General features: G+C 40.6%; 1 protein-coding gene across 1 annotated transcript in view; it reads right to left on the reverse strand.

Moving 5' to 3' along the window:
* LOC135207289 (activating signal cointegrator 1 complex subunit 3-like) overlaps positions 1-25,734 on the reverse strand; it is a 669,776-nt gene that overhangs the window by 313,124 nt on the left and 330,918 nt on the right. The window contains 4 exon segments of the mRNA XM_064238959.1: positions 5,846-6,014; positions 8,580-8,688; positions 17,105-17,246; positions 18,394-18,619. Of these exon segments, the coding sequence (XP_064095029.1) occupies positions 5,846-6,014; positions 8,580-8,688; positions 17,105-17,246; positions 18,394-18,619 (646 nt within the window).

The raw sequence follows: 25,734 nt of genomic DNA on the forward strand, positions 1-25,734 counted from the left end.
CTAAGAGAGATGCAGATATTGATCCCCAGAATTTTCTTTACTTAGAATCAGATAAGGGGGAAATCAACTTTACGTCAGTATGATGCTGCTGTAAAGAAACTGGCAAATTTCCTGAAGGAAACAAACACCCAAACCATGACAGTTAATATAGCTATATCCTTTTTCAGGTCTTTGTTCAAAAAAGGTTTAGCAGCTAGCACTATTACCACTAATAAGTCAGCTTTAAAGAAAATCTTCCAGTTTGGCTTTAAGATAGACTTAACAGACTCTTACTTTACGTCTATTATTAAAGCCTGTGCTAGACTCAGATCCTCAGAAAGGCCTAGTTCAGTCTCATGGTTCTTGAATGACGTTCTCAAACTGGCTTCAGATACTGACAACGATTCATGTACTTATCTAATGCTTCTGAGGAAAACTTTATTTCTACTAAGCTTGGCCTCAGGAGCCAGAATATCAGAACTGTCGGCCCTTTCCAGAGATGCTGGACATGTAGAATTCCTCCCTTCAGAAGTCTTACTATCACCAGTTCGTAGTTTTCTGGCAAAGAATGAGGATCCCTTAATGAGATGGGCCCCTTGGAAGTCCTCCCTCTTCCACAAGACCTTTCTCTTTGTCCGGTGACGACCTTAAGAGCTTATCTGTCCAGGATATCTTCCAGCTAGCTAATCCTGATTCAATCCCTAAAGCCCATGACATCAGGGCAGTAGCCACCTCTATTAATTATTTCCAGCATATGAATTTCGATGACTTGAGGAAGTACACGGGCTAGAAATCGCTGACAGTTTTTAGACGTCATTATTTAAAGTCCTTGGAATCTCTTAAATTTCCGGCAGTGGCAGCGGGAAACATTGTTTCCCCTGACACTGCACAGTAGTTGTAGTAGAAGATCCAGATCTCCTTTCTGCCTGCCTCACTAACAATGCACCTAACCTTACTGTCATGTTCATTTGGGTTCCTCAGCCTTAGCTGCCTAAAGGCTAACTATGGTGACGTGCCCCTTATTTTTTTGCTAGGGGCACTCACAACTGTAAATATTGACTACTGACTGTAGCTAATCGGTGTTGTTTCCCTTATTTTTATGCTAGGGAAACACACCAATATATTTGTAATATTTAATGTCTTAGATTTTAAGTATTAGTGAGTGTTCTCGCTTGATTTATTTTATGAACCTCACTTATATCTTCTTCTTCTTCTTCCCAGCTTGTTCCCATTTTTATATGGGGTCGCCGTTTCGGATGAGCCGTTTCCATCTATTTCTATCTTGTGCTTCTGCCTCATCAATTCCCTTCTCATTTAAGTCTCCTCTCACACAGTCCTTCCATCTCTTTCTTGGTCTCCCTCTTTTTCTTCTTCCTTGCACCTCCACCCCCATAGTATGTCTCCCAGCGTGGTCCTCATCTCTCCTCAACAGGTGTCCATACCATCTCAGCCTCCCCTCCTGCACTTTCTTTGATACTTCCACCACCTTAGTTGACCCCCTTATGTAGTCATTTCTGATCCTATCCACTCTTGTTACCCCAGACATCCACCTAAGCATTCTCATTTCTGCCACATCCATCTTCTTCTGCTCTGCTTTTCTCATGCTTGCTGTTTCCGTACCATACAGCATTGCTGTTCTTACCACAGTCTTGTGAAATTTTCCTTTTAACCTAAGCGGCACTCTTTTGTCACAAAGAACTCCTGAGGCCGCTCTCCAGTTGTTCCAGCCTGCCTGTACCCGATGTTTTACTTCTTCTTCCATACTTCCTCCCGCGTTAACAAAAGATCCCAAATACTTAAACTTATCAACTCTCCTTATTTGCTCTCCACCAAGCTGAATACTTTCTCTATCATCCCCCTCAGTGGTGGTACACATATATTCTGTCTTGGATCTACTTATTCTCATTCCTCTGTCCTCCAGTACTTGTCTCCATCTTTCCAATTTCACTTCCAGATCTTCCCTGCTCTCTGCACACAGAACAATATCATCCGCATACAATATGTTCCATGGTACTGTCTCCCTTACTTCCTCTATTATAACATCCATCACTATGTTAAAGATAAATGGGCTCAGAGCCGACCCCTGGTGTAATCCTACTCTCACCTCAAAACCTTCTGTCTCCCCAACCCTGCTCCTCACTCTGGTAAATACATTCCGGTACATCTCTTGTATCAATCGCACATACTTCTCTGGCACCATCTTCTCCCTCAGGCTCCTCCATACCTCTTGTCTCGGGACTCGGTCATAAGCCTTTTCAAGGTCAATGAATACCATATGTAGGTCCCTTTGTCTTTCCTCGAATTTCTCCATTATTTGCCTCAGACAAAATATACCATCTGTTGTTCCCCTTCCCTTCATAAATCCCATCTGCTCTTTACCTATTTGTACTTCTTCTCTCAGTCTAGCATCTATCATCACTTATATGTAATTACATAAATCTAGTTTTAAGTTATCATAAGTTACTTTAAGTCTAATTTTAAGTCCAATTATATGATAAGTTGGATTCAGTAGATTAAGTTAACATTAAGTATGATAACTTGTAAGTTTTAACTAGATTATATTCATTTCTTTAATTTTTCGTTTTATTGTGACCCTCTCTTAATTTTAATTTTGTTCCAATTCTCTGGTACTATTTCACGAAGTGACATGAACTGAGCCCAGAAAAGGGATTTTGACGAAGGTAAAATCTATTTCTGGGCAAGGGTTCGTGTCGCCCAGTGAAATCCCCCCCTTTTTTTCCCACCCTTGAGCCCAAAATTGGAGTCTAACTTCAAGGATGGCCACCAGGAGCGCTGCGGTCGGCGTCGTAGGTAGAGTAGTAGTAGTTGACGGTGCCGGCCGTGTATCAGCTCTCTCAGGAGGGGGATTTCGATGTAGGAGAATTCTAAATGGCAAGGGGTTCGTGGTAGTGGTCTCACTCGCCCCAGCTACATACCGACACCCTCTTTTTATTTAGGGTGAGCGAGTCAGTTATTCTGAAATCCCCCTATTTTTATTTTTTCTCTGGTAATGTTAGTATTATTTACCTAGAAATAATGAACTTAGGGGATTATTTCACTGGGCGACACGAACCCTTGCCCAGAAATAGATTTTTCCTTCGTCAAAATCCCTTTTTAAAATTTCGCGCACAGTGAGCGCTGGCAGCAGCGTACTACGCTGTACGATATGTTGGCCCGAGAGCGAGAGGCTGGCGTAGGTACAGCGGCATCCAATGAGTTCGACCTCACTTGCTCTCGCTTTGAACCAATTAAGATTAGGTCAGTGTTCGTATGGTTTTTTGTGAGTTTTTTCAAGTACCGTAAATTAAAACAAAAAAACTGACTGCCAAACAACCAAATAGGTGTCCTGCTGGTAGTGCAAAAAAGAAGAGGCAATTCATCACTTTGGAGCAGAAACTGAAGATAATAAAACAGCATGAAGCAGGAAAGGCAGTCATGGTTATCGCACGTGACGAACGTTTCGCAATCAACGGTATCCACCATCCTCAAGGACAAGAAACGTGCAATGGATGCTGTAAAGGCATCTGCTTCAGTTCATTCAACGGTTATATCAAAGAAGAGGATAGGGCCTTTGGAAGAAATGGAGCAGTTACTGGTCCCGTGGATGGAGGACCAAATACAAACGCATATGCCACTCACCCTCTTAACCATTCAGACAAAGGCACGCATGCTTTTTGAAGAACTAAAGAAGAATTATGATGATAACCACAACAAAAGTTTTGCAGCAAGTGCTGGATGGTTTCGTCGCTTCAGGAATCGCCATAATTTTCACAGTGTGAAAAGTAACGGTGAAGCAGCAAGCGTTGATGCCGATGGAGCCACTAAGTTTAAGGATGTTTTACACGAGATCGTCGTTAATGAAGGGTACTTGCCAGAGCAAATCTTTAATGTTGACAAAACCGGACTTTATTGGAAAAGTATGCCACAACGGTCCTACATCCACAAAGAAGCAACGGCGATGCCCGGGTTTAAGGCATACAAGGATCGATTGACCCTTCTGCTTGGGGGAAATGTGGCTGGGTATAAACTTAAGCCCTTTATGATTTATCACTCAGAAAATCCGAGGGCTTTAAAAAGCATCGACAAGCATACACTTCCTGTGCATTACCGTCATAATAAAAAAGCTTGGGTGACTGCAATATTGTTCGAGGACTGGTTCGTTCATTGCTTCATTCCGGAAGTGAAAGATCATTGTAGGAAAAATAACATCCCCTTCAAAATTCTTCCGATTCTCGACAATGCTCCTGGCCACCCTCAGCACATCGGAGATATTAACGAGAATGTAAAAGTTGTGTTTCTGTCACCAAACACATCTTCTCTCATACAACCCATGGATCAGGGTGCTGTGGCTACGTTCAAGGCGTATTATCTTCGGAACACGTTTGCACAGGCTGTTCAGGCTACAGATAACGAGGAGAAAGATCTCAGAACTTTCTGGAAAGAATTTAGTGTTCTTAACTCCATTATGAACATTGGAAGGGCGTGGAAGGAGGTAAAGAAAGAGTGTATGAATGAGGTCTGGAAAAATCTGCTGAAAGTGTATGTGAACTCGTTTAAAGGTTTCGATCAGAATGAAGAAGAAGTGGAAATCAATAAAAAGATCTTGATACTTGGGAAAAGTTTAGATTTAGAAATTGACGAGGAAGATATCCAAGAACTTATAGATGTGCAAGATGTAGAGCTAACGGCAGAGGATTTAATTGCACTTGCAGAAGAGAAAAAAAAGCAGAAGAGGAAGAAGAAATAAAAGAGCTGGAGTGAACGTTTACTACTAAAAAACTGGCAGAGGCGTTTGCTTCATTTGATCAAGGACTGAAACTTTTAAGTGAAATGGATGGGGACGAGGAACGGTTGCCAAAGTTCAGAGGGCTCATCACGACAATGTTGCATGTTACCGATTAATTTATGAAGAACGAAAAAAACGCACTGTGCAACCTACAATGGATTTTTTCTTCAAGAGAACGACTCCAGTGCCTTCAGCTTCCCCCAGCCCTACCCCCTCACTTGAGACTCGATCTTGTACGTCTCGGAACAGTTGTTTCCTCGAGATGCCTGAACTAACAGAAGAAGAAATTCTATCTGAAGAAGAGCGAATTGATGATCCTGCTGCTTTATCATCCTCCTCCTCTTCTGATCTTTAGTTATACTAGCCATGAACAGCCTGACACCGATCACGTATGCCGACAACGGACCGAATCTTGGTGAGTACACTTTACGCTACAGTCTGATCCTTGTTCTTATTATTAAATTTCTTTTTATACTTAATTATCATAAGTCAATATGCATTGAAACACCCGAATTAGCTGATATTAATAATTACTATACCTTATATGTATAGGTATACTGTGTAGTGTAGGCTAATCTTCCATATATGTCTATATAGCCTAGCCTATATGGTACTGATTAACTTAGTGTAGGCTAGGGAATATCCGAGATACGATTTTCTCAACTTACGATGGGGTTTTCGGAACCTAACTCCATCGTAAGTAGGAGAATACCTGTACAATACTTCTCAACTCATAGCTTGGCTAGCCTAGCTTCACTTTGTGCCATTAAAAGGCCAGGTTTGTCTCTGGAAAAAGAGAAGTCCTCCTATAGAATAAGAATTAAAATGTTGGTCCCAGATTTCTGGAGACAATATTGCCAGAAAAGATGAGACCTAGTCTCAAGAAAGATTCAGCTTTTTAGTCTCAATAAAGATTCAGCTTTTATCACAATAAAAAACTTCACTCACATCTTTTCATGTAGCTTACATGAATTCTCTTTCCTCAATCTTATCTTAGTCTTCCACTGACCTACTATCAAATTACTGGGAGGTACCACCTTTATCTCATTATCATTAATGAAAAACTTCCAAAAACCTCACCTGTATGGGGAGGATGTTGCTCAGGTAGAATTAAGTTCTCAAAGCTCATAATACAAGAGGATTCACAGTTTAACCATTTGTCACTGATAGCTCTTACATAATACTGGCTTGGCATTGGATCGAAAATGGGGATGGTGAAAACAAGCTGCTGTTCCTGCTCACGCTGCACCTGTGTAAAAAGATAAATTCAGGAACAAAAAAGAAAAGAAGGCATAACTGAAATACACATATAAAAAATCAAGTTCACAGACAAAAAAAAAAAAAAAAAAAAAAAAAGGAATTACTGAAATAAAAGTTAAGACATTTTCAAGAGAAGTAGTACAGAGTAGCAGAAGATTACAATGTATATGCTGGGATACCAAACAAGAAAATCCTACAGATCATTAATGCAGTATAAATTGACAAGTATGGCAAAGAAACAATTTCACAGTTCTACCTAGTTGAGTTGGTAACTTGGAGGTACCTCAAGTGAATTTCTAGCTTTCCACTTTCACTTTTCTTTGCCTACTACAATGTGAGAAGAATGGGTAGATTTTAAGAATATATGCAGCCTGTGATTGCCGTCACCATCAGTTAGCAGCATTTCAGTTTTACGGTGCTTATTAAATATATTCAAAGCTGGGTTTTACATTCTGTAGGGTTTATAGTGCCGTTGTCTGGTTATCGGTTCTTAGGCTAGGTGCAAGAAAAATGTTAACAGATTCGGTTCAGTTGTTGTAGCAAAACAACTGTTATTGTTCAGGTTTATGGCTGCAGCGTTTAAGCAACAAATATAACAGTAGTACTAACGATACTTTTATCCTCCCTCCTCATTGGTTTTTTTTAGCTGATTTAACTAGAAGATATATTAAAAAAAAAAGAGACGGAGGAAATGTTAGCAGTTTCTCTCTCTCTCAGCTCTCTCTCTCTCTCTCTCTATCTCTACTCTCTCTCTCTCTCTCTCAGGCCAAGATTTACCAGGAAGTTCATTGAATCTGACATTAAAAATTTGTGTTACTACCAGGCAGACCCTAGTCAATGACTAGGCAAATGAAATTCCACATTTTCTCTAAAGAGTTATTACATATTTGGGCAAAATACCTGGCCATAACACTGTCTAAGGCATCATTAAAAAGTCTAGGGGACTGTAAGAAGGATTGTGACGCCCGTAGACTTTTGAATTTCGGTTAGAGATGAGTTTCGCTTACCGCCTAGCCCCCAGGAACAGAACTCCTGCAATTAACCAGGGGCTGCCTGTATATGGATGAAGGGCTAGTGAATCCTTATAATAAATCTTAAGAGCCAAATAACTCAAATAAGCGGGAAAACTCAAGGAATGCCATCACTATGAAAACTTACCTAATATGAAATATTCAGGTAGTACTGCCTCCATTCAATCATTCATCAGAGCTAATGGTATGGTTGGGCCTTTGCTGGCTGAAGTAACCATTACATTGATAATATCACTTACATAATAGTATGGGTTTTAGTTGTGCACCCAGACAGCCACTGAAAAAATATTTCCAGTGAAGAAGAAGGTGTGCTCCTATACATATACAATCTGTGCCTTCACACTTCCCGTAGATCCTGTAGAGCCTTATCATTAGACATATTCATGTAAAAGTGTCTTAGAACCAGGGAAAACACTGATCTAATAATGTAGAAGGTTTGGGTGCACGAAATACCTCTAGATTGACACCAGGACCAATATACTAACTACTGACACTGATACAGCTGGTTAGTTGACAATGTCCCTGACTTGAGAACTGACTTAATAGCTTCTCTCAAAAGGCTTTGCACTCTGACCAAATGACTTAAAGTTTCCAAGCAGCCAGTTGAAGCATGTGGAGGTTCTGATGAAATTTCCAAATATGAGGTTGTGAGAGTAGATCTTTGTTGCTGGGCATATACCTGGGAAAATCTGACGGAAGTGATGGCAGATCTGGAAGCCACTTCCCTTATGGTCACCATGGAGCTATTAGAATACTCCTTCAATTCTGAGCTGATCTCAATTTGTTTAATACTTGCTCCAACATGGCAAATGGAGAAAAGTATGTATTTCCATGTCCTTCCAACTCATTAGCATCAAGTCTATTGCCATGCCCAAGTGCCCAGGATTTGGGGAACAATAGATAGAAAGGCAACAGCTCTTGAAAGGGAGAGATCTACAACTGAGCTTCCCTGTAACCTTCAGTGTTGTTTGTATACTTCTATATTCACAGTCCATTCATGGTGCTACACACTATACATTGTCCCTTCAGCCTCAGCTTCATTGCTTTCACCATCTTACTTTCTAACTGTTCCCTTGGGTTTTGATATGTATCAAATTTCTTTATCTTAACATTGCCCCAATTTTCACCCCATTTTGGAAAAAGTCCAAAGTCCTTCAGGGTAGGCTGAGATTATATAAATTTGACTCTGGTTTCAAAACTACCTCACAACCATAATACTAACATAATGTGCATACCTAGTAATAAAATCTGAGCACAGAACACAAACAAACATAATAAAATAAAGTCCAACTGTGAGACTGAGAAATACTGATCTAAAATATCAACTCAAGAATTCTGTTGTCTATTATGACAACTAAGCATTATGTTTACTGCCTCATAAGCAAATAAAAAAAAATTAGGATTGCATGTTGCATTACTGAAATAATTTTTTTAAATCCTTAGCTTCACTAAAATAAATGACATTATCTTTTCTACAACAAACTTCAACTTACTTTTCAAAAAAATACACATACAAGACTAACCTGCTTTTTAGTTAGAGAGAACTGTTCACTATGATACATGTGATTATTATCTGGATCCTCTACCCAAATCCAATAGATCTCCTGAGTTCCATGGACCCTGTCATTCCACCTGAAAACACAGATTAAATTTTCAACAATTCTAAATTATAAATAAAGCATAATCAACTCAGGAATAATTTTGTAGGGAAAATCCAGCAAGTAATTCTCAAACTGACTCTTACTCATTAAAAAAACAGACATAGTATTTATTAACAGTCAACCTTTCCAACCAATCATATAATATAGAAAACTTTTTATTCTCTGAGAATTAACTTTGAGTCTCTGAATAACCAAAAAGTATGGATAATCATGAGTGAAACACCCATTTTGCCAACCATAACCTGTCTAATAATATAACAGTCTTTCTACATAACACACATGATTATCCAGATCTCTGAGCCTACCAACAGCTCTTCTCGGGCTGGTTATGTAACACATGAATATATAATACATGTATAAGAATATTTTCTTCAAGAAAAAGAAAAAATCTTTCAATATAAAAAAATTACAAAAAATCCTCTACAAAAATCAGCATAAATTAAATTTTTCTTATAGTACTTGCTTCCAATACATATTTTACAAGATTCTCCCAAAGCATAAAAAATTAGTAAATTATTAGAGATTTACTGGCATCATAACTTTCAAGGTCACTGATACTGATATTAATAACATTTATTAATATTATATCATATTAATATTATATTATATTATACGTAGAAGGAAGTACTCTTAATTTCCTGTTAAAAAGGAGGGCTGCATCATGCAAGTCAATTTTATATGAGTCTTCTCAATCTTCCTTAAATCCATTTCTCTTCTACACTAATATTGGACAAAAATAACAAATATGCATACTGTGCTAAGGGGAAATACTACTATATTAACATCATTTACATTGCAGTTTTTATTCTCTATACAGCTGAACCTCTTGAAACCGACATTCTTTGGTCCAGGAACTCCCGCGGTTCGGCTTGATTTTGAATCAACTGCCATTAGTTAGTTCATTGTGCTGCCACGTATTGTTTACAACTTCAAGAGCAAAAATAAGCCATATCTCCTTTGTTTTAATGAAAATAGTTGTTAATAATGAAAATATGTGAAGTTAAATATGTTTTTAGTATTAACTTTAAATGAATAAATATATTTTTTAAATATGCCACTTCAGAAGGCTATACCATATCATACTTTTTAATTAAAACAATGAGACATCTGGCAATGTACAAATTCCTTACTGTGTGCACTTGAAAGACATAGTTGATACAGTTTAGATCATTTCTTTTATGTAACAGTGTATTTACCTCTTCTACATGCGACCCATGAGATCAGATGATGCTAGAGGTGAGAAGCGCAGGCATAAATCTTACCTATGCTAGAAAATTTTTATCTTGTTAGCTAATGGTTAAATGTTCATTTTCCTCAATAAATGGTGGTGTGCTTTGTTTACGTTTTGACGGTGGCTCATTTTAAATGCACTGTGATCGCTGAAATCATTCACTATTTTTTTTCATCTCACTGCCCCCTACAATCAAAATATAGGAGGAAAAACTAATACAGTGATAATTATGAAGATACAAAATTTAGGTTATGAAAGTCACTGATAATAATGTGAAAATTCTGAGAAGTTTAGTACTGTAGTTGACCTACGATTAGGCTAACTCTGGCATGTAGGCTACGTGTGTTAAATAAAGTACACTAGTTTAAAGAAAATTATACGGTATGTATAAAGTTATACAACGATGAAGTTAAAATATATGAGTATAATAAAATGATAGACAGCAATGTCAGAGCTTAGCCAAGTAGCAGGCTAAGTCAGAAACTAGACTATTTGTATGTGGAATTACCTTGCAAGACTATGTTTACCTAGGGGCTTCATTTTTTAGGGTTGTATTCTATACTTTGGGATTTTCTGTGGTCCGGCAGTGGCCTGATCCCAAGGTTTCTGGATCTAAGAGGTTAGGCTGTACAAGAGAATCTAGTGAAATATGGGTGGATAAATCTATAGATTTTCCAGTAGGTGCATCCTTGATATACTTCAGGTACTATTCCTTTTAGTTTCTTTTGTTGTTGATGTTCCATTCAGCCAGATGGTCATTCTTACAACAGGCGATATGATTCTGGAAACAAAGGGGTATGGGTGGCAGTAAATATGGGGGGGCCAGCAATGCATATGGGAGTACTTGTACTGAATTCTCACTGGTTCCTGAGGCATTATTGTCTCTGAGGGAAACTTATCCCAGACTCAAATGGTTGCTTTCTTCCCCTGGTGCAAGTTTTGAAAGGAAGTGTGGGTGGCAATGGTGGTAATGGGAGGATCACTGCCAGTGGATGGACGCTACTGATTGGTTTGCTCTTTAAGGATGCTGGCAGCATCATTATTCATGCTGACATCCGGAGGAAGAGTCTATATGGTTTCGAGGAGAAGTAGGCAGAGATGGTTGATTGTATGGTTAATTATTTCATTTTACAACCAAACATCACTGCCTAGGCTTTCTGGATGCTCTACACACTGGGAGAGAGAAGACCAATCAAAACACTATGCAAGAGACTCTCTTCCTCCCGATATCAGCACAAATGGCAATGCCCACACAGTATCCCTAGCCAGCAAACTAATTGGGGGTGTCCATCCCCTGGCAGTGATCCTCCCAGTACTAACAACCCCACACTCACACATCATTCAACTCTTGCACAAAGAAAAGGGTGCAACCATGGGTGTCTGGGATAAGGCTTCCATTGGGGACACTATTCCGTGACCTTCGGACTGGTCAGAACTTCAAAGCATGATGATTTCATATTACCACGTTTTTCTATGAATTCACAAAATGTAAATAACCTTTGTGTAGTGTATAAGTCACCCTCCACTGTCCCACAAGGGATGAAGGATGGAGCCAACTACAACCTCTAAAACCATGGCAGCTTCCTAGGTAATGGCTCTGAAATGGAAGACAAAAACTTCTGAAAGCTTGACTTGGGTTGAACCCCCCAACCTCCCCACCCCCAACCACCACTACCACTACAGGGGATACAAGAGCTTCAGGAGAAAAGCACTGCAACAACCACAAACAGTACCAAAAAACGGTTTTTTAACTATTGGAGCTTGTTCCCCTAGAAAAAGCTTGAAGAGAGGGTGGCACAAAGAAAAAAAAGCCAAAAGAGCCAGTCAATGACTTTGGAAGAAAATGGTAATATGGAACCAAAGCCCTGTGAAGACCAAGAACCTAGTGCCTCACACAAACAACAAGGAGGTAAAGGGTAGAGTGAGTGGAACAGCAAGTGGAACTGCTATCATACTACTGCCACTATCATTACAGAAATTTATGCCAAAATTCAGCTTCCATCAAAAAAAGGGGTATCCATGCCCTTGATACTGATTGAAGTGAAAGGAGAATAACAAGAAATGGTTGGAACAAAAGGAATAACCACATTGGCTTCTATGGAATTTCCATTGATAAAGATTTCAAAGAATGGTACCCAAAGGAGGCATCCCAACGAACTAAGACTCTGAAAACCTCCCCCTGGCACAAGACAAAAGTGTGTGGAGAGAATGACCATGGACACAATACACAGTGCCAACCCCATAAAAGTACAAGTTGTTCCGAGAGAACAGGAAAAAACAATTACATTCCTAATCCAATGGTCTTAAAATCATTCCAAGCATCATCTACAATACTGCAATAGACAGCACTGGACTGAGTGGAATGAAGATTAAACAGATTTTATCACGGCTACACAAATTTTATCTCATATCCATCATTTTACAATTGGCTGACTAACTGGTTAGGTGGGAAGACACTCGTCAGTCCTCAAATGTAAAGTTAAAAGACTTCTGGAACCAAATGAACCACTGTAATTAGGAAACCAAATGGTCTGAAAGTTCATGGAAATAAGGGGTTATGAAAACAAACACACACCTATGATTTGTTATGGTCAAAGCTCATAAATAAAATATAATCGACCACTGCATTCCATGTTAAAGATCATGATTAAAATGTCCGGGTCTGAGGATGAAGCAAAATGAAAGAGTTAACATTAACATGAGAAGTAAAAAAAATCTGAACATCAACAACAAGGCTAATAAAGTAGGTATCAAATGACTTGTATGCTCTACATCTCTTAAAAGTTGAATAAGTTTTAGATTTCCAGGAGGTACATTTAATTGGTGTTTACTCCTATACTGACTAAAATTCCTGTAATTTGGATACCACATTTACCTCATGTCCCATGATCTTAAAAGTTCAGCGCCTGTAATTCAGAACTGTCTCGATAAGTCTTCTATATGGCTTACTGAAGACAGTAACATACAACAATTCCAGGTACTTCCAATTTATACATATTATTTGCTACAATTGTGGCTTCCATTTCTAAAAGATTTGGTCTTCTGTAGATATTCCTCATGGCTCTCAGAGGACATATGATAGCTTCCTTCTTTCTCCGTTAAACTGACAATGTGGAAGCAGGTCAAACACTTTAAAGTGTCAACTGGGTTTTAGTTTATAAAATCAGGTACAGGCAGTCCCCGGGTTACGACGGGGGTTCCGTTCTTGAGACGCGTCGTAAGCCGGAACATTATAAAAAATCCTAAGAAAACCTTACTTTTAATGCTTTGGGTGCATTGAAAACTATGTAAACTGCATTCTTATTGCATTTTTCATAAAAAAAACCTTTCAAATATTGATTATTTTGTATTTTTGGTGTCATATTTCATCTGCCAGATGAGCATTGTAGGTGTCGTAACCCTGGAAATGTCTGATGAATATAATTGAGAAGCGCCGTAACCTCGAAATGTCGTAACCCGGGGACTGCCTGTATATATGCCAATTTTTGGTGTAACTTGACTGGAAAAGCAAAATAAATCAACTCCAGCAAAATAAAACTCCATGAAGGAGGTGTGAGGTTTCTGAGGAGCACCTCCATCTCTCTGAACTTTGGCATACCCTTCGCAGCTTATTACAACAATCAAAGTTTAGGACCTTGGTCCTAAACTTTGTGGTACAGCTGACCTGTGCCCCTTGATTGCTAAAACTGAAAACTTTTTCAAACAGGAAGAAAAATCAAGACATACTATCAGAGGAATAGTGGCATGGATAGGGATCAGCACTCATCCTATAACACCCCTTGAAAAATGATATACCATTGGATAAGTAGGGTGGAATAGAAGTCTCCTCCAGACCAAAAATATCTTGGCAGATTTACTTGAAAAAATGTATAAACCATGCTTTTTTGAGGCCATAGCAGAACTACTAAAATCATGTGGGTGTTACCTGATCACCAGTTTCTCTATAACTGGTCCTGTCAGAGGGTAGGGAAAAATGAATAAAGCTATAAGCTATCCAGCCGGGGCATAAATACATTACTTGACCAAGCAGGCTGGTCTGGCACAACAGGGCAAGTAAACTGGTAGATTGTAATTTAGACATGTAACAAGACAACTACAGGGGTACACAACAGTCTGCACTGGGCACTGAACATTACACCTAATCTTGTCTTAACATGAAGTTTGCCAAGATATTGTGTTGCTTTGGAACAACCTGAAAATCAGAGTGATTTGAAAGTATATTGTCCATAGGAAGACTTACACAACACGTCAGCATCTTGAGAGGGATTTTGTGTTACCACTCTTTCAGAATCATATTTGACACAGGATTGAAAGGCTTGCAATGTTGGGCCTTAATCTGAGGATTTATGTACTTATACATATCCTCTGAGGGGTCACTGGTCTAAAGCTAATAGGTATAGTATGTGGGTGGTCTCAAAATTCTTTGGAAGCCTCTGCAAATAATGGTACCTCGGGTGGAGGTAATTTTCAAGGAACTCCTCTTCAAAGGTTGATTATGACAACAAGCAAAGAGGGGATGACCTTCTTGGAAGGACTAACTGGACAGTTAAGGAATTCTGCAAGAAAGGACTGGGACCATAAGGAATCCTGCATTCTCTCTGACGTTGGATAAATTTGATTGTTGTGGTATCAATGTCTCTACCTAGATACAGTAGTACCTCGAGATACGAAAGGCTCAACTTACGAAAAATCCAAGTTACGAAAGCAAAGACGAAAAATTTTACTGCTCTACATACGAAAAGTTTTCAAGATACAAAAGGTTCCTGAAAGTCCGAGATTCGCCCCATAACAATTTTGAAACTCGCGCCGCACGCCGCCATCTTAGTTATAGTAGACTTGCCACCATCCTCCTGCTCTCCTATTGGTTCCTGATGCTAGCCAAGCCATGAATCCTTCTCTCTAATTGGACAGCATCCCTCCCATCATGCATCTTCTATACATACGTACTACGTGTTGGCGTGCTTTACCTCGGCCACTTCGCACCCGAAACTTTACCGTACGCAATCGGCATTCGTTCGCTCCAACGATTTCGTTTAGTAACGTAAATTCGTTAGTGATTTCATTGCAGTACGTACATATTATCGTGTTGTGCTACTTTATCGTGTTGTGAGAACGTAACTTAATTACGTACAATACATAGAGTCATGGGTCCCAAGAAAGTTGCTGAAGTTCACAGAAAGAAGAGAATGCTTTCTATGGAGACAAAAATGGAGATAATAAAAAAGTATGAAGCTGGCTTGCGGTTGAGTGTGATCGCTAAGGAATACAGCCGAAATCCGTCGACGATAGGCACCATCCTTAAGCAGAAGGAAGCCATCAAAGCAGCTACACCTTCCAAGGGCGTCACTATTTTGTCCAACAAGAGGAGCCATGTGCATAATGAAATGGAAAGGTTGCTTCTTGTATGGATTGAGGACAAAGAAATCGATGGCGATACGATAACCGAGACGGCAATCTGCCAGAAGGCCAGCACAATTTTCGGTGATTTGACTGCCCAAGCCAAAGACGACGGCGGAGAGGGGACATCAACGGCAACCCCAGAGTTCAAGGCTTCTCATGGGTGTTTCGAAAAATTCCATAAACGGACTGGCATCCATTCGGTGGTGAAGAAATTGAAATTACGTAAACTATAAAAAAGTAAAACGAAATGTAAAAATCAAAAAAAGACAAAATAAATTTTATTTTAAGTTTTTTGTAAAGTTAAGTGTTACAGTTTTGTTAATGTGTTTTGTAAAGTTTAGTTTGATTTTTGACATTTTTTTGTGTTTCGTAAAGTTAAGTGTACGTATCTGCCGTTTGTCCTCCTCCTCCTCCTCTGCCGCCACTTTTGGAGATAGCCTCACTCGAAAGGTAAGCTTCGACATTTTACGTTACAGTAATAATATTTCTTGTACACTAATATACACTTTATTTACAGGTTTGGATTTTTATTCTTAATTTAGGTATTGAATGGTCCAAATTGTTGTAGTATTTCATTGTTTATAGGTCAATTTAGCTTTATTATGAAATTTAATGGGGTGTTTTTGGATGGCTTGGAACGGATTAGCCCTTTTTACATGTAAAATCTGTTCCAAGATACGAAAAACTCATTATAAGAAGGCCGCCTCGGAACGGATTAATTTCGTATCTCGAGGTACTACTGTACACAGCCTGTTTGCTGGGGTCAAGTCTGATACATCAATGATAAGACACCCAAGCTGGCACAGGTTTATGAGGTAGCTACGGCATTCCCAAAGTTTTGACAATGAAGATGCCATGATAAGCCAGGTGTTCAGATATCTCATCATCCTGAAGGCCCTCTTATCAGCTCTTGACCAAAACTGAGGCCATTATCTGATTGAAGACCAGTGGAGCTGAAGACTGAAGCACATGCTCATCAACTAGAAGATCTTACCTGATAAAACAGAAAAAAACCCAAAGAACATCCTGGGAAACTTTGAATGGGAATCTGAAAGTACACATGGTGTAGATCCAAAGGTACAGTCATCTATCCAAATGGAGTAATACGTGTGGTGACTATGTCCATCTGGAAGGGTAGGAGTTCAAGAAAACTGTTCTGCGGACTGAGTCCACAATCAATCTCTGAACTCCAAGAACTCTGGGATTCTTTGGAACTATAAAAAAACCATTATAGAACACATTGGAATCCCCTGTAAATTTTATGGCCCCTTTTAGCCAACATGAATTTTACTTCACTGTCTAATGCAAGGAACTTGTGTTATGCTAAACAGTACAAGCCTTCAAGAAGGTAGGGTAAAAAAAATTTTTATGTCCTGCCTAGATAGTAATGTTGGTTAATTATTGTCAATGGGCTTGTCATGTAAATCAAGTTTTTATCTTCTGAGTTTCCTATTTCTTGTTCTCTCAAAACATTTTCAGTGGCAGAATAACATACCAATGTGTTAAAGGCACAAATGCACAACTGTCATTCTAGGTCAATACACTTTCACCTTCAAAAAAAAAAAAAAAAAAAAAAAAAAAAAAAAAAAAAAAAACAAAAAAAAAAAAAAAAAAAAAAAAAAAAAAAAAAAAAAAAAAAAAAAAAAATCAAGGGAACTCAGGGAATTTGACAATGTGAATACAGGCTAATAGGGCTGATGGGTCTGCAGGAAAAGTGAACTTTATGTTGTGAAAACTTTATCTTTAATATTCTTACGTGAAATCTGGTAAAATGTTCAACTTGACTCGTAGCACTGTCCTAGTAATGGGCTGTACAATAGCCTCCATATTTAGTAATGGAAATTGCCATGCTGCTGACTTCACTTCCTTTCCCATTCTTTCATGTCTTAGCATTTGGCCTGTAAAGATTGTAGTAGTTTTGTATTAACAAATACATGACTTAGTTCAGCTAGCAACACTCCTTTGCATAACTTCTCATATAAATGGTAATGGTTTATATCATACTAATATGCTAATCAGTGTGAAATGATCACGCACATTTACATCAATAACATAGAATATTATTAAAAATTCTTTACATATGTACATGATAACCAAAACTCTTCAACTTTAGAGTACACAATATGTCTTCGGTACTTTACAGTTTTGAAACTGATGTACCTTTTAAAAAATATATGCCTATCAACTAACACATTTCATTTTATTGGTTTTGATTTTATTTGCATTTTACAAGCAATTATCTTTCATCTACAAAAACAAAAAACCCATACTACTGCCATCTTTCAGAATGTCACTCGAAAAATCTTACAGTAAACAAACTACATAAAAATACTTTTTACTGAAGATTGAGGTCCCTAAAATGATATGTCAGAAACTGAACTGGACTCATATTCTCCTTTATCTACAAAATCAGATTCCAAAACCAAAGTTTTTAACTCAATAAAAACTGTATTGACAATGTTTTATTCAAAATTGAGAGCACCCAATTGTCTTTGACAGATTCCTTTAAATTGTCTTACTAAATTACTTTTATACTTTCTGAAGTGGACCTTTTTAATATTTTACAAATGTACAATATAGGAAAAATCTTCACAACTCTTTACTATATCTCTGATAGTAATCCCAATCATATCATTCATGTTAGGCATGCACATTACAGAAAATTTTGTTGTACGTTAAAAAAAATTGCTTTATTAGATGGAATCCTGCCTTCTATTCACAAGCTATGTACTGTAAACTTTAAAATTAGAGATTCTTTTCAATTACACATCTCACTTTAACAAGTATATGTATCTCACTTTAACAAGTATATGTATAAGATATTCCTTAACATTTATCAAACTGTAAATGGTAACCAAACAATGTAGTTCACTTCAACATCTATATAGTATTTTTCATAACATTTATTAAACTGCAACTGGTAACCAAAAAATGCAATAATTACACACTAATGTCCATGCACATACCTAAAATTAGAGAAGCCTGTCACAGATATGGGGCCTATAATATAATTTGCCTACAGTTAAAATTTTAAAACAAACCTACCTATCTCCTTATGGTCCATGTCCCTTATTTTCTCTATGGTCAGACGGCTACTTTCAATTTTGTCAATGATTTCTTGAGAAAGACGTGTAAACTGTTTCATTGGAGTTTCAAAATGCCACATCTGATGCTCTATCATCTTAGCTATTGTCAATAATCGACCAGCCATCAGAGGCCATCCTCTATGCAAGACAATCTCGAATAGGGCTCTGGTGATTCGAACAGAGTTCTGAAACAGGAAACATCATGAGATTGCAGTAAAGAATTACAAAATAAAGAAGTAGTTCCATACATGCAACAATACTGATATCAGGAAAATCTAACAAAATATACTGTATACAGATAAACAAACATATCACTTAAAAAATCTGAAGCAGAGCATGTTTACATAATTTATGTATAGAGATCTATTACAGTATTATTTAGTTAAAAAAAAAGCACTGATTTAAAGTCTTTGAAGCTCACAAGGATAATCTGAATGGTGTTTGGCCAGCCCTATATGGGTGAATATTTTTAACTTAACCCTCTTACGCCAAAGGGGTATAATAAAAATCATCTCCCGTATGCCGAGGTGGTCTCGGAGTGAGCGCCGAAGCGGAAAAAAGGGATTTTGACGTAAGGAAAAATCTATTTCTGGGCGATTGGCTCGTGTCGCCAGCGAAATATCCTTTAATCTATTATTTCTAGGGTAAATGTACTAACACATACCAGAGAATAAATAAAATAAAGAAAAGGTCAGTATAACTGACTCGCTCACCCTCCAGGAGGGTGTCGGTATGAACACTAGGCGAGTGAGACCACTACCACGAGCCAAATGCCAATAGAAATCTCCCACTACAAAATCCCTCCAAGAGGGGAGCCGACCCACAGAGTGAGCAGCTCGTACTACTACTACTCCATCCCATGCTGCCGACTGCTGCGCCTCTGGTGGCCATCCTGAAGTTAGCAGACAATCTTGGGCGAAGGGATGGGTAGGGTGGGATTTCGCTGGCGACACGAGCCAATCGCCCAGAAATAGATTTTTCCTTACGTCAAAAAAAAAACAAAATCCCCCTTTTCTGGGCTCAGCTCGTGTCGCTGCACGAAATCGTACCAGAGAAATAGCACAAGATTGTAAACAAAAGTAAAAAACTGAGAATAAAAATAAAATAAATCAGAATAGGTCTCAAATAAAAGATAAAATATATAAGAATAGACTATAATTGCTAAAAGATACATATACACAGGGGTATAAAAAATAGAAAATATGCTTAAATTACCTTAAATCTAATCATGTTTGTAAACATAAGGTAATTACATATGTACAGGTAAAATTATTTACATGTATCAATGTTATCTGTGTAACAGCATGTATCAAAAGTATAATAGCAATTAATAAAAACAATCAACAATAATAATATATAAAGGAATGTATATGACTTAATATACAAAACCCGTAATCATTATGCAATATGATGTATCCCCTAGCATAAAAATAAGGGGAAACATCCATGAGATCAATGTGTATAATCATTTGTGAGTGTCCCTAACCAGACAATAAGGGGCACCCACTACACTATCACAAAAGCAGCTAAGACACAAGGTGAATGCAAATGAACCAGGTAGGAATAGACGAACTTTTGGGTGAGGCAGGTAGAAAGGAGGACTGAATCTTCTACTACAAACTAGCTAGAGTCGGGGGAAACTATGTTACCCGCTGCTACTGCTGGGAATTTCAGAGCTTCCAAGGACTTAAGGTAGTGACGTTTGAACACTGTCGGCGATTTCCATCCAGTATACTTTTTCAACTCATCGAAGTTCATATGTTGGAAATAATAATTGAGGTGGCTACTGCCCTGACATCATGTGCTTTCGGGAAAGAGTCAGGATTGGCTTGCTTAATAAAGTACAGGATTTGTTGCCTGATGCCTTTAATGGATAAAGTTCCACCTTTTTCCCTCCTAAAGAGGGGACCCGACGAAGATGAGGAGGTCCTAGACAGAAAGGCTCGTAAGGTTGTAACTGGGCAAAGAGATACATCTTGTGGAAGGGGTAGTACCTTCCAAGGTTCCCACCTCATCAAAGGATCTTCATTCTTTGCTAAAAAGCTACGTTCCGGAGAAAGTAGGACTTCTCCTGTGGGAAGGAACTGAATATGATCCGGGTCTCTGGATAGAGCCGACAGTTCTGAAATTCTTGCTCCTGAAGCTAAGCTTAATAAGAATAGGGTTTTTCTTAAGAGCATTATAAACGAGCTTTGAAAAAGCTGACAAACAAGTCAGCTTTTTCAAAGCTGACTTGTTTGTCGTAATCGTGCTAGCTGCTAAACCTTTTTCAAATAAGGATCTGAAAAAGGATATAGCTGAATTAACTGTCATGATTCTAATATCCGAATCTCTCAGGAAGGTTGCTAACTTTTTGACAGCAGCATCATACTGCCTCAAAGTCGAATCCCTTTTATCGGATTCCAAGAATAGAATATTCTGAGGGTCAATATTCGCATCTCTTTTTGCCGCAAACTTCATGAAATCCATAAAGTTAGGGTTTTGAGAATCCCTGAGGAAGCGAACACAGTCTTCATTTGTACTGACTGGGAGAGCTTGGGACTGGGAATCTGAAGAGGACGAAGGCCCAGCTCCAAAATTAGAGGATACCAGTTGCTCTTCGGCCAGTCTGGGGCTACTAGAGCCACTTGACCCTTGAAAGTCCTGAGTTTGTTCAATACTTTCATGAGGAGATTCACTGGAGGGAAGACGTAAATCTTCTCCCAGTTGTTCCAGTCTAGAGCCAGGGCGTCCGTGGCATAGGCCAGAGGGTCCAGGTTGGGGGCTACATAACACGGTAGTTTGTGGTTCGCTTGTGATGCGAAGAGGTCCACCTGTAGCCCTGGGACTCTTTGAAGGATCCATTGGAACGAACTGTTGTCCAGTGACCATTCCGACTCTAGGGGTACTGATCGGGATAGGGCGTCTGCTATGACGTTTCTTACTCCAGCTATGTGAGTGGAGGAAAGATGCCAACTGAACTTGTCTGCCAGGGAGAAGATGGCTATCATGACGTGATTTAGATGACGTGACTTGGAGCCTCCTCTGTTTATACAATGTACTACCACTGCGCTGTCCAGGACTAGCTTTATGTGGGAGTACTTGGGTGGGCGTAACCTTTTTAGAGTCAAGAACACTGCCATTGCCTCCAGTACGTTTATATGGAACTGACGGAACTGAGGTGACCAAGTCCCTTGAACCTTTTTGACCTGGGAATACCCTCCCCAGCCGCTTAAGGACGCGTCTGTGTGGATGGTGACCCCTGGTGGAGGGAACTGAAGGGGTACTGACATTGATAAATTCTTGACTCTCGCCCATGGCCGAGGTCGATTCTTTAGAATCAGAGGCACTGAGGATAGTTTTGTCCCTGGACCTGACGTTTGCTCGCGAGCGCCAGATTCTGGTTAGGTCTTTCAGTTTGGCTTTCATTAAGACGTTTGTCACTGATGCAAACTGGAGAGAACCCAGGATCCTTTCCTGGGCTCTCCTTGACGCTAGTTTGTGACTTAGAAATTGCTTGACTGACTTTGCTATTTCTTTCCTTTTGGTTGATGGAATCGACAGAGTGTGGGATGATAGATTCCATTGAATGCCCAGCCACTGAAAGTTTGACTCTGGAGTGAGTCTTGATTTGGTCCTGTTTATTTTGAAGCCTAGATATTCCAGGAACTGAATCACTTTCAGAGTAGCTCTGTTGCATTCCTCGACTGATGGGGCCCAGATCAACCAATCGTCGAGATACGCTACTACCATGATCCCTTGCGATCTGAGTTGTTGCACTACCACTTCCGCTAGCTTCGTGAACACTCTGGGTGCCACGTTGAGTCCGAATGGAACTACCTTGAAGGAGAATGTCTGGTCTCCTATCTTGAAACCCAGATACGGACGGAAGTGTCTTGCAATAGGGATATGATAGTAAGCGTCTGTAAGATCGATAGAGGTGGTGACGGCCCCACGGGGAAGTAGGGTCCGCACCTGTGAGATCGTGAGCATCTTGAACTTGTCGCAGCGGATGGCTAAGTTTAAGCGGGACAAGTCTAAGATTACCCTTCTTTTTTGTGAGCCTTTCTTTGGCACGCTGCACAAGCGACCTTGAAATTTTAATCTCTTGACTCTCGCTATAGCTCCTTTTTGAAGGAGATCGTCTGCGTACTCTGTCAATTCCTTGGAAGGAAGTTGACGGAAAGGTCTGGATGGAGGTGGGTTCGTCAACCAGCTCCAACCCAGACCTTTTGACACTATGCTCTGAGCCCATTGGCTGAAGTTCCACCGGTGGCGAAAGTGAAACAGCCTCCCCCCTACCTGAAGTTCTTCATTGGTTCTGGTAACCGCCTCGGCCTCCTCTGAAGTGCTTTCCCCTGTTAAAGGGGCCTCCCGATCCTCTCCCACGAAAGGAACGCTTACCTCTACCTCCCTTACCCGAGCGGTCATACTTCTGAGAAGCTTGACTCTCGAAGGCTTGATTGTAAGCTGGAGAGATGGCGTAAGAGGTGGAGGGCTGAGGCTGAGGGGATATCACATAAATTGGCTGTGATTGACCTTTAGAAGTGGAGGGTTGGGCTGTCTGCACTAACGGTACTGTTGGAACTTGTTGAGGAAAGCGTAGTTGCTTCTTTTCTGGTAAGGTTGGAAACGCCTGGGTTTCTTTTGTCCCTTACCTTTAGGAGTCAGGTCTTGCCTTCTCTTAGCCGAAAGGCCCCAACGATCCTTAAGGCTCTGGTTTAACCTGGTAGCCTCTGATTGGACCTCCTTAACCATAGCTTCTGGGAAGAGATCTGCTCCCCAGATGCTAGACGAGAGTAACCTATTCGGTTCATGCCGAATGGTTGCCTCTTGTAGGACATGCTTCCTACAATTCGTCCGAGCAGTGGCAAACTCAAACATATCTGACTGTACCGTTTGAGTCAGGGCTTTGGTCATGAGCTTAAAAATCGGTTCTGATCCATAAGCCATGGTAGCTACCTCAGACATAGCCATAGAATGATGGATCTGGCTAGACGCGATTTTGCATCAAACTCAGCCTGAATAAGGCTATCTGGGAGCCTGGGTAGCTTTTCACCAAACTGCTCCATAGCACAGTCCGGTTTGAGTTTGCCAGCTGAGAATGTATTCGGCAAGTCTTCCCACAATTCTCCAACTGAGGGGAGCAACGGAGAAGTGGGATCCGCTTCCTTCAACTGCGGTATAGGTTCCCCCTTCTGGGCCGCTGGGATGGTCGACCTCGCGATCTTGGTTAGGAAACGGGAGCGGGGTACTCTCATCCATTGTAAAAATGGTAAAGGGACTCTTAAATGGTTGTATCTTGGTGTTAGAACAATCCATGTCCTCTAAACAACCTGAGCCATTCTCTCTGAGCCTGGTCTCGTGAGTAGAGGACTGTCTCCTTAGGTACCTTATCGTCCCGCACCATAGCCGACGGCGTAAGCCTTGCGTAGCCTATGAACGGAGGCTGGAGGTCTTCCGGGAAGAACTCGAAGTCCTCTATTCTTCGAGTCCCAAATTCCGGTATAGAGATGAGACCGTCTTGGAAGGGGGCGTATGACGCTACTCTCCACGGATTGTTCATAGAGAACTGAGGTAGTGAGTCATACGGAGGAAGTTGGGATCCACTCGTGTTGGACAGTGGAGGAGAGGCTAGAGGAGCTTCTCTCAGCCCGGCTATAATGGAGTCCTGGGAAGTAATCCTGTCCGACAGACGAGAGATCATTTGCTCCATGCTACTCTTTAAGGACCCAACCAGGTCCCCCACCTGTTGCAACAGGCCAGCATTGGAGTCCAAAGCCGGAGCTGCTGCGGAGGTGGAGGGGAGGCTCTGAATCGGAACCAAAGGTAGCGGAACTGGTGATTCTGCCGGAGTGCGAGATCTCTCTCTGGAGGATTTACTCCTCGAGGACTTAGAGCCGGAGCTAGAAGCTTTAGACCTGGATGCTCCGGGATTCCCAGCCGGAGACTTACGGGAGGAGGATGAAGCCGCCGAAGTCGTCTTCTTAGACGACGACGACGTCTTAGTCAAAGTCATCACCTTAGACTTGACCTTAGGTCTAACCGAAGCACCAGGAGGAGAATATATTTCGTCACCCGTAAAGCCTTGGAAGGATGGAGAGGTTGCAGGAGTAGAAGAAACAGTTACGCCCAAGGGTGACCCTTGGGTGTCCACCGTACCTACCTCGACCAACAGGTCGTCTATACCTACCATAGGTTCAACATTAATATCTAGGGTCGCGACATCCGTAGAGATATCCTGGTCCTGATCAGTTAATGAGGTGGCCAGCTGTTGTTGGATGAAGGCGATAGTCGGATCCGCTTCTATCGGGTCGACGTATCCTGTCGCCTTGCCTCCGGGGAAGATTAGTAATGCCAACCGCTTCTCTAGGATGTAGGGCTGTCCCTTGGCGGCGTTTTTCCCAAAACCGCCGACCCAGGCCCGCAGGGTAGCCAGTGCGGTATCTCTTACCGCCGGAGCCTGGAAGAGAGGGCGTAGTTTAGATTTAAGAATCACTTAAAACTAAAACTTAAAGTATAACTTAAATTAATTGCCTTAAGTTAATATGATGAAAACTTAAGCGCTAAAAAAGAAGCGGAGCAGCTACTGGAGATGTAAAACTTACCCCTTCCAAAAGCTGGCTCACCAGATCGTAAACATATGGTACACGTCTCATGGTACCAGACCTGGATGTCCCCGAGGCGGAGTCGCGCATGGAGCATGGACGGGGGGGGGGGCAAACTTCGGTCCACAAGGGTCCTGAAGTGTGGCGGAACATCCCGGATGCTCACAGTTGGTGGCCTGTAAGTGGGGAGACACATGAGTATCTTAAAAAACATCACTTACAGTCTAAAGGACAGAAGAGCTCCGATGCATGCCGGAGCTCGGAAAAAATTTTGTGCATAACCCCTCCCTGCATCGCCTGAATAGGCTATAATCCCGGAGGGAGATCCGGTAAGATATGTAGGGAGGGGGATGGTTTAAGGTTCTTAAGATAAACTTTTAAAGATAACTTAAACCTAACACACAAGCAAACCGGACAAAGTCCAGTGCGTAGCGAGTGTAGTAACTCAGCAAAACGGTAAGGTTAGTAGAGACCCACTGTATGCTCCGGTCCACCCTACTGGGTGGACTAACAACTTTCCGCTGGATACCAGGACTCCGATCACAGAAGGAGCCCTAGTAAGATGGGAAAGAGCGAGAAGACATACAGGCTCAAGCTAGCCCGGAGCGACAAGGTAGCGCGGAGGGTGGGCAAGGCCAGTACCCCCCAACTCCGTACCAACCGGCCGGACCGAGAAGCCGGAGAGGTCGAGACCAGTCTGGTCTGTCCCGACT

The sequence above is a fragment of the Macrobrachium nipponense genome, chromosome 32, assembly GCF_015104395.2.
Source record: "Macrobrachium nipponense isolate FS-2020 chromosome 32, ASM1510439v2, whole genome shotgun sequence".
In the NCBI taxonomy this organism is placed as follows: domain Eukaryota; kingdom Metazoa; phylum Arthropoda; class Malacostraca; order Decapoda; family Palaemonidae; genus Macrobrachium; species Macrobrachium nipponense.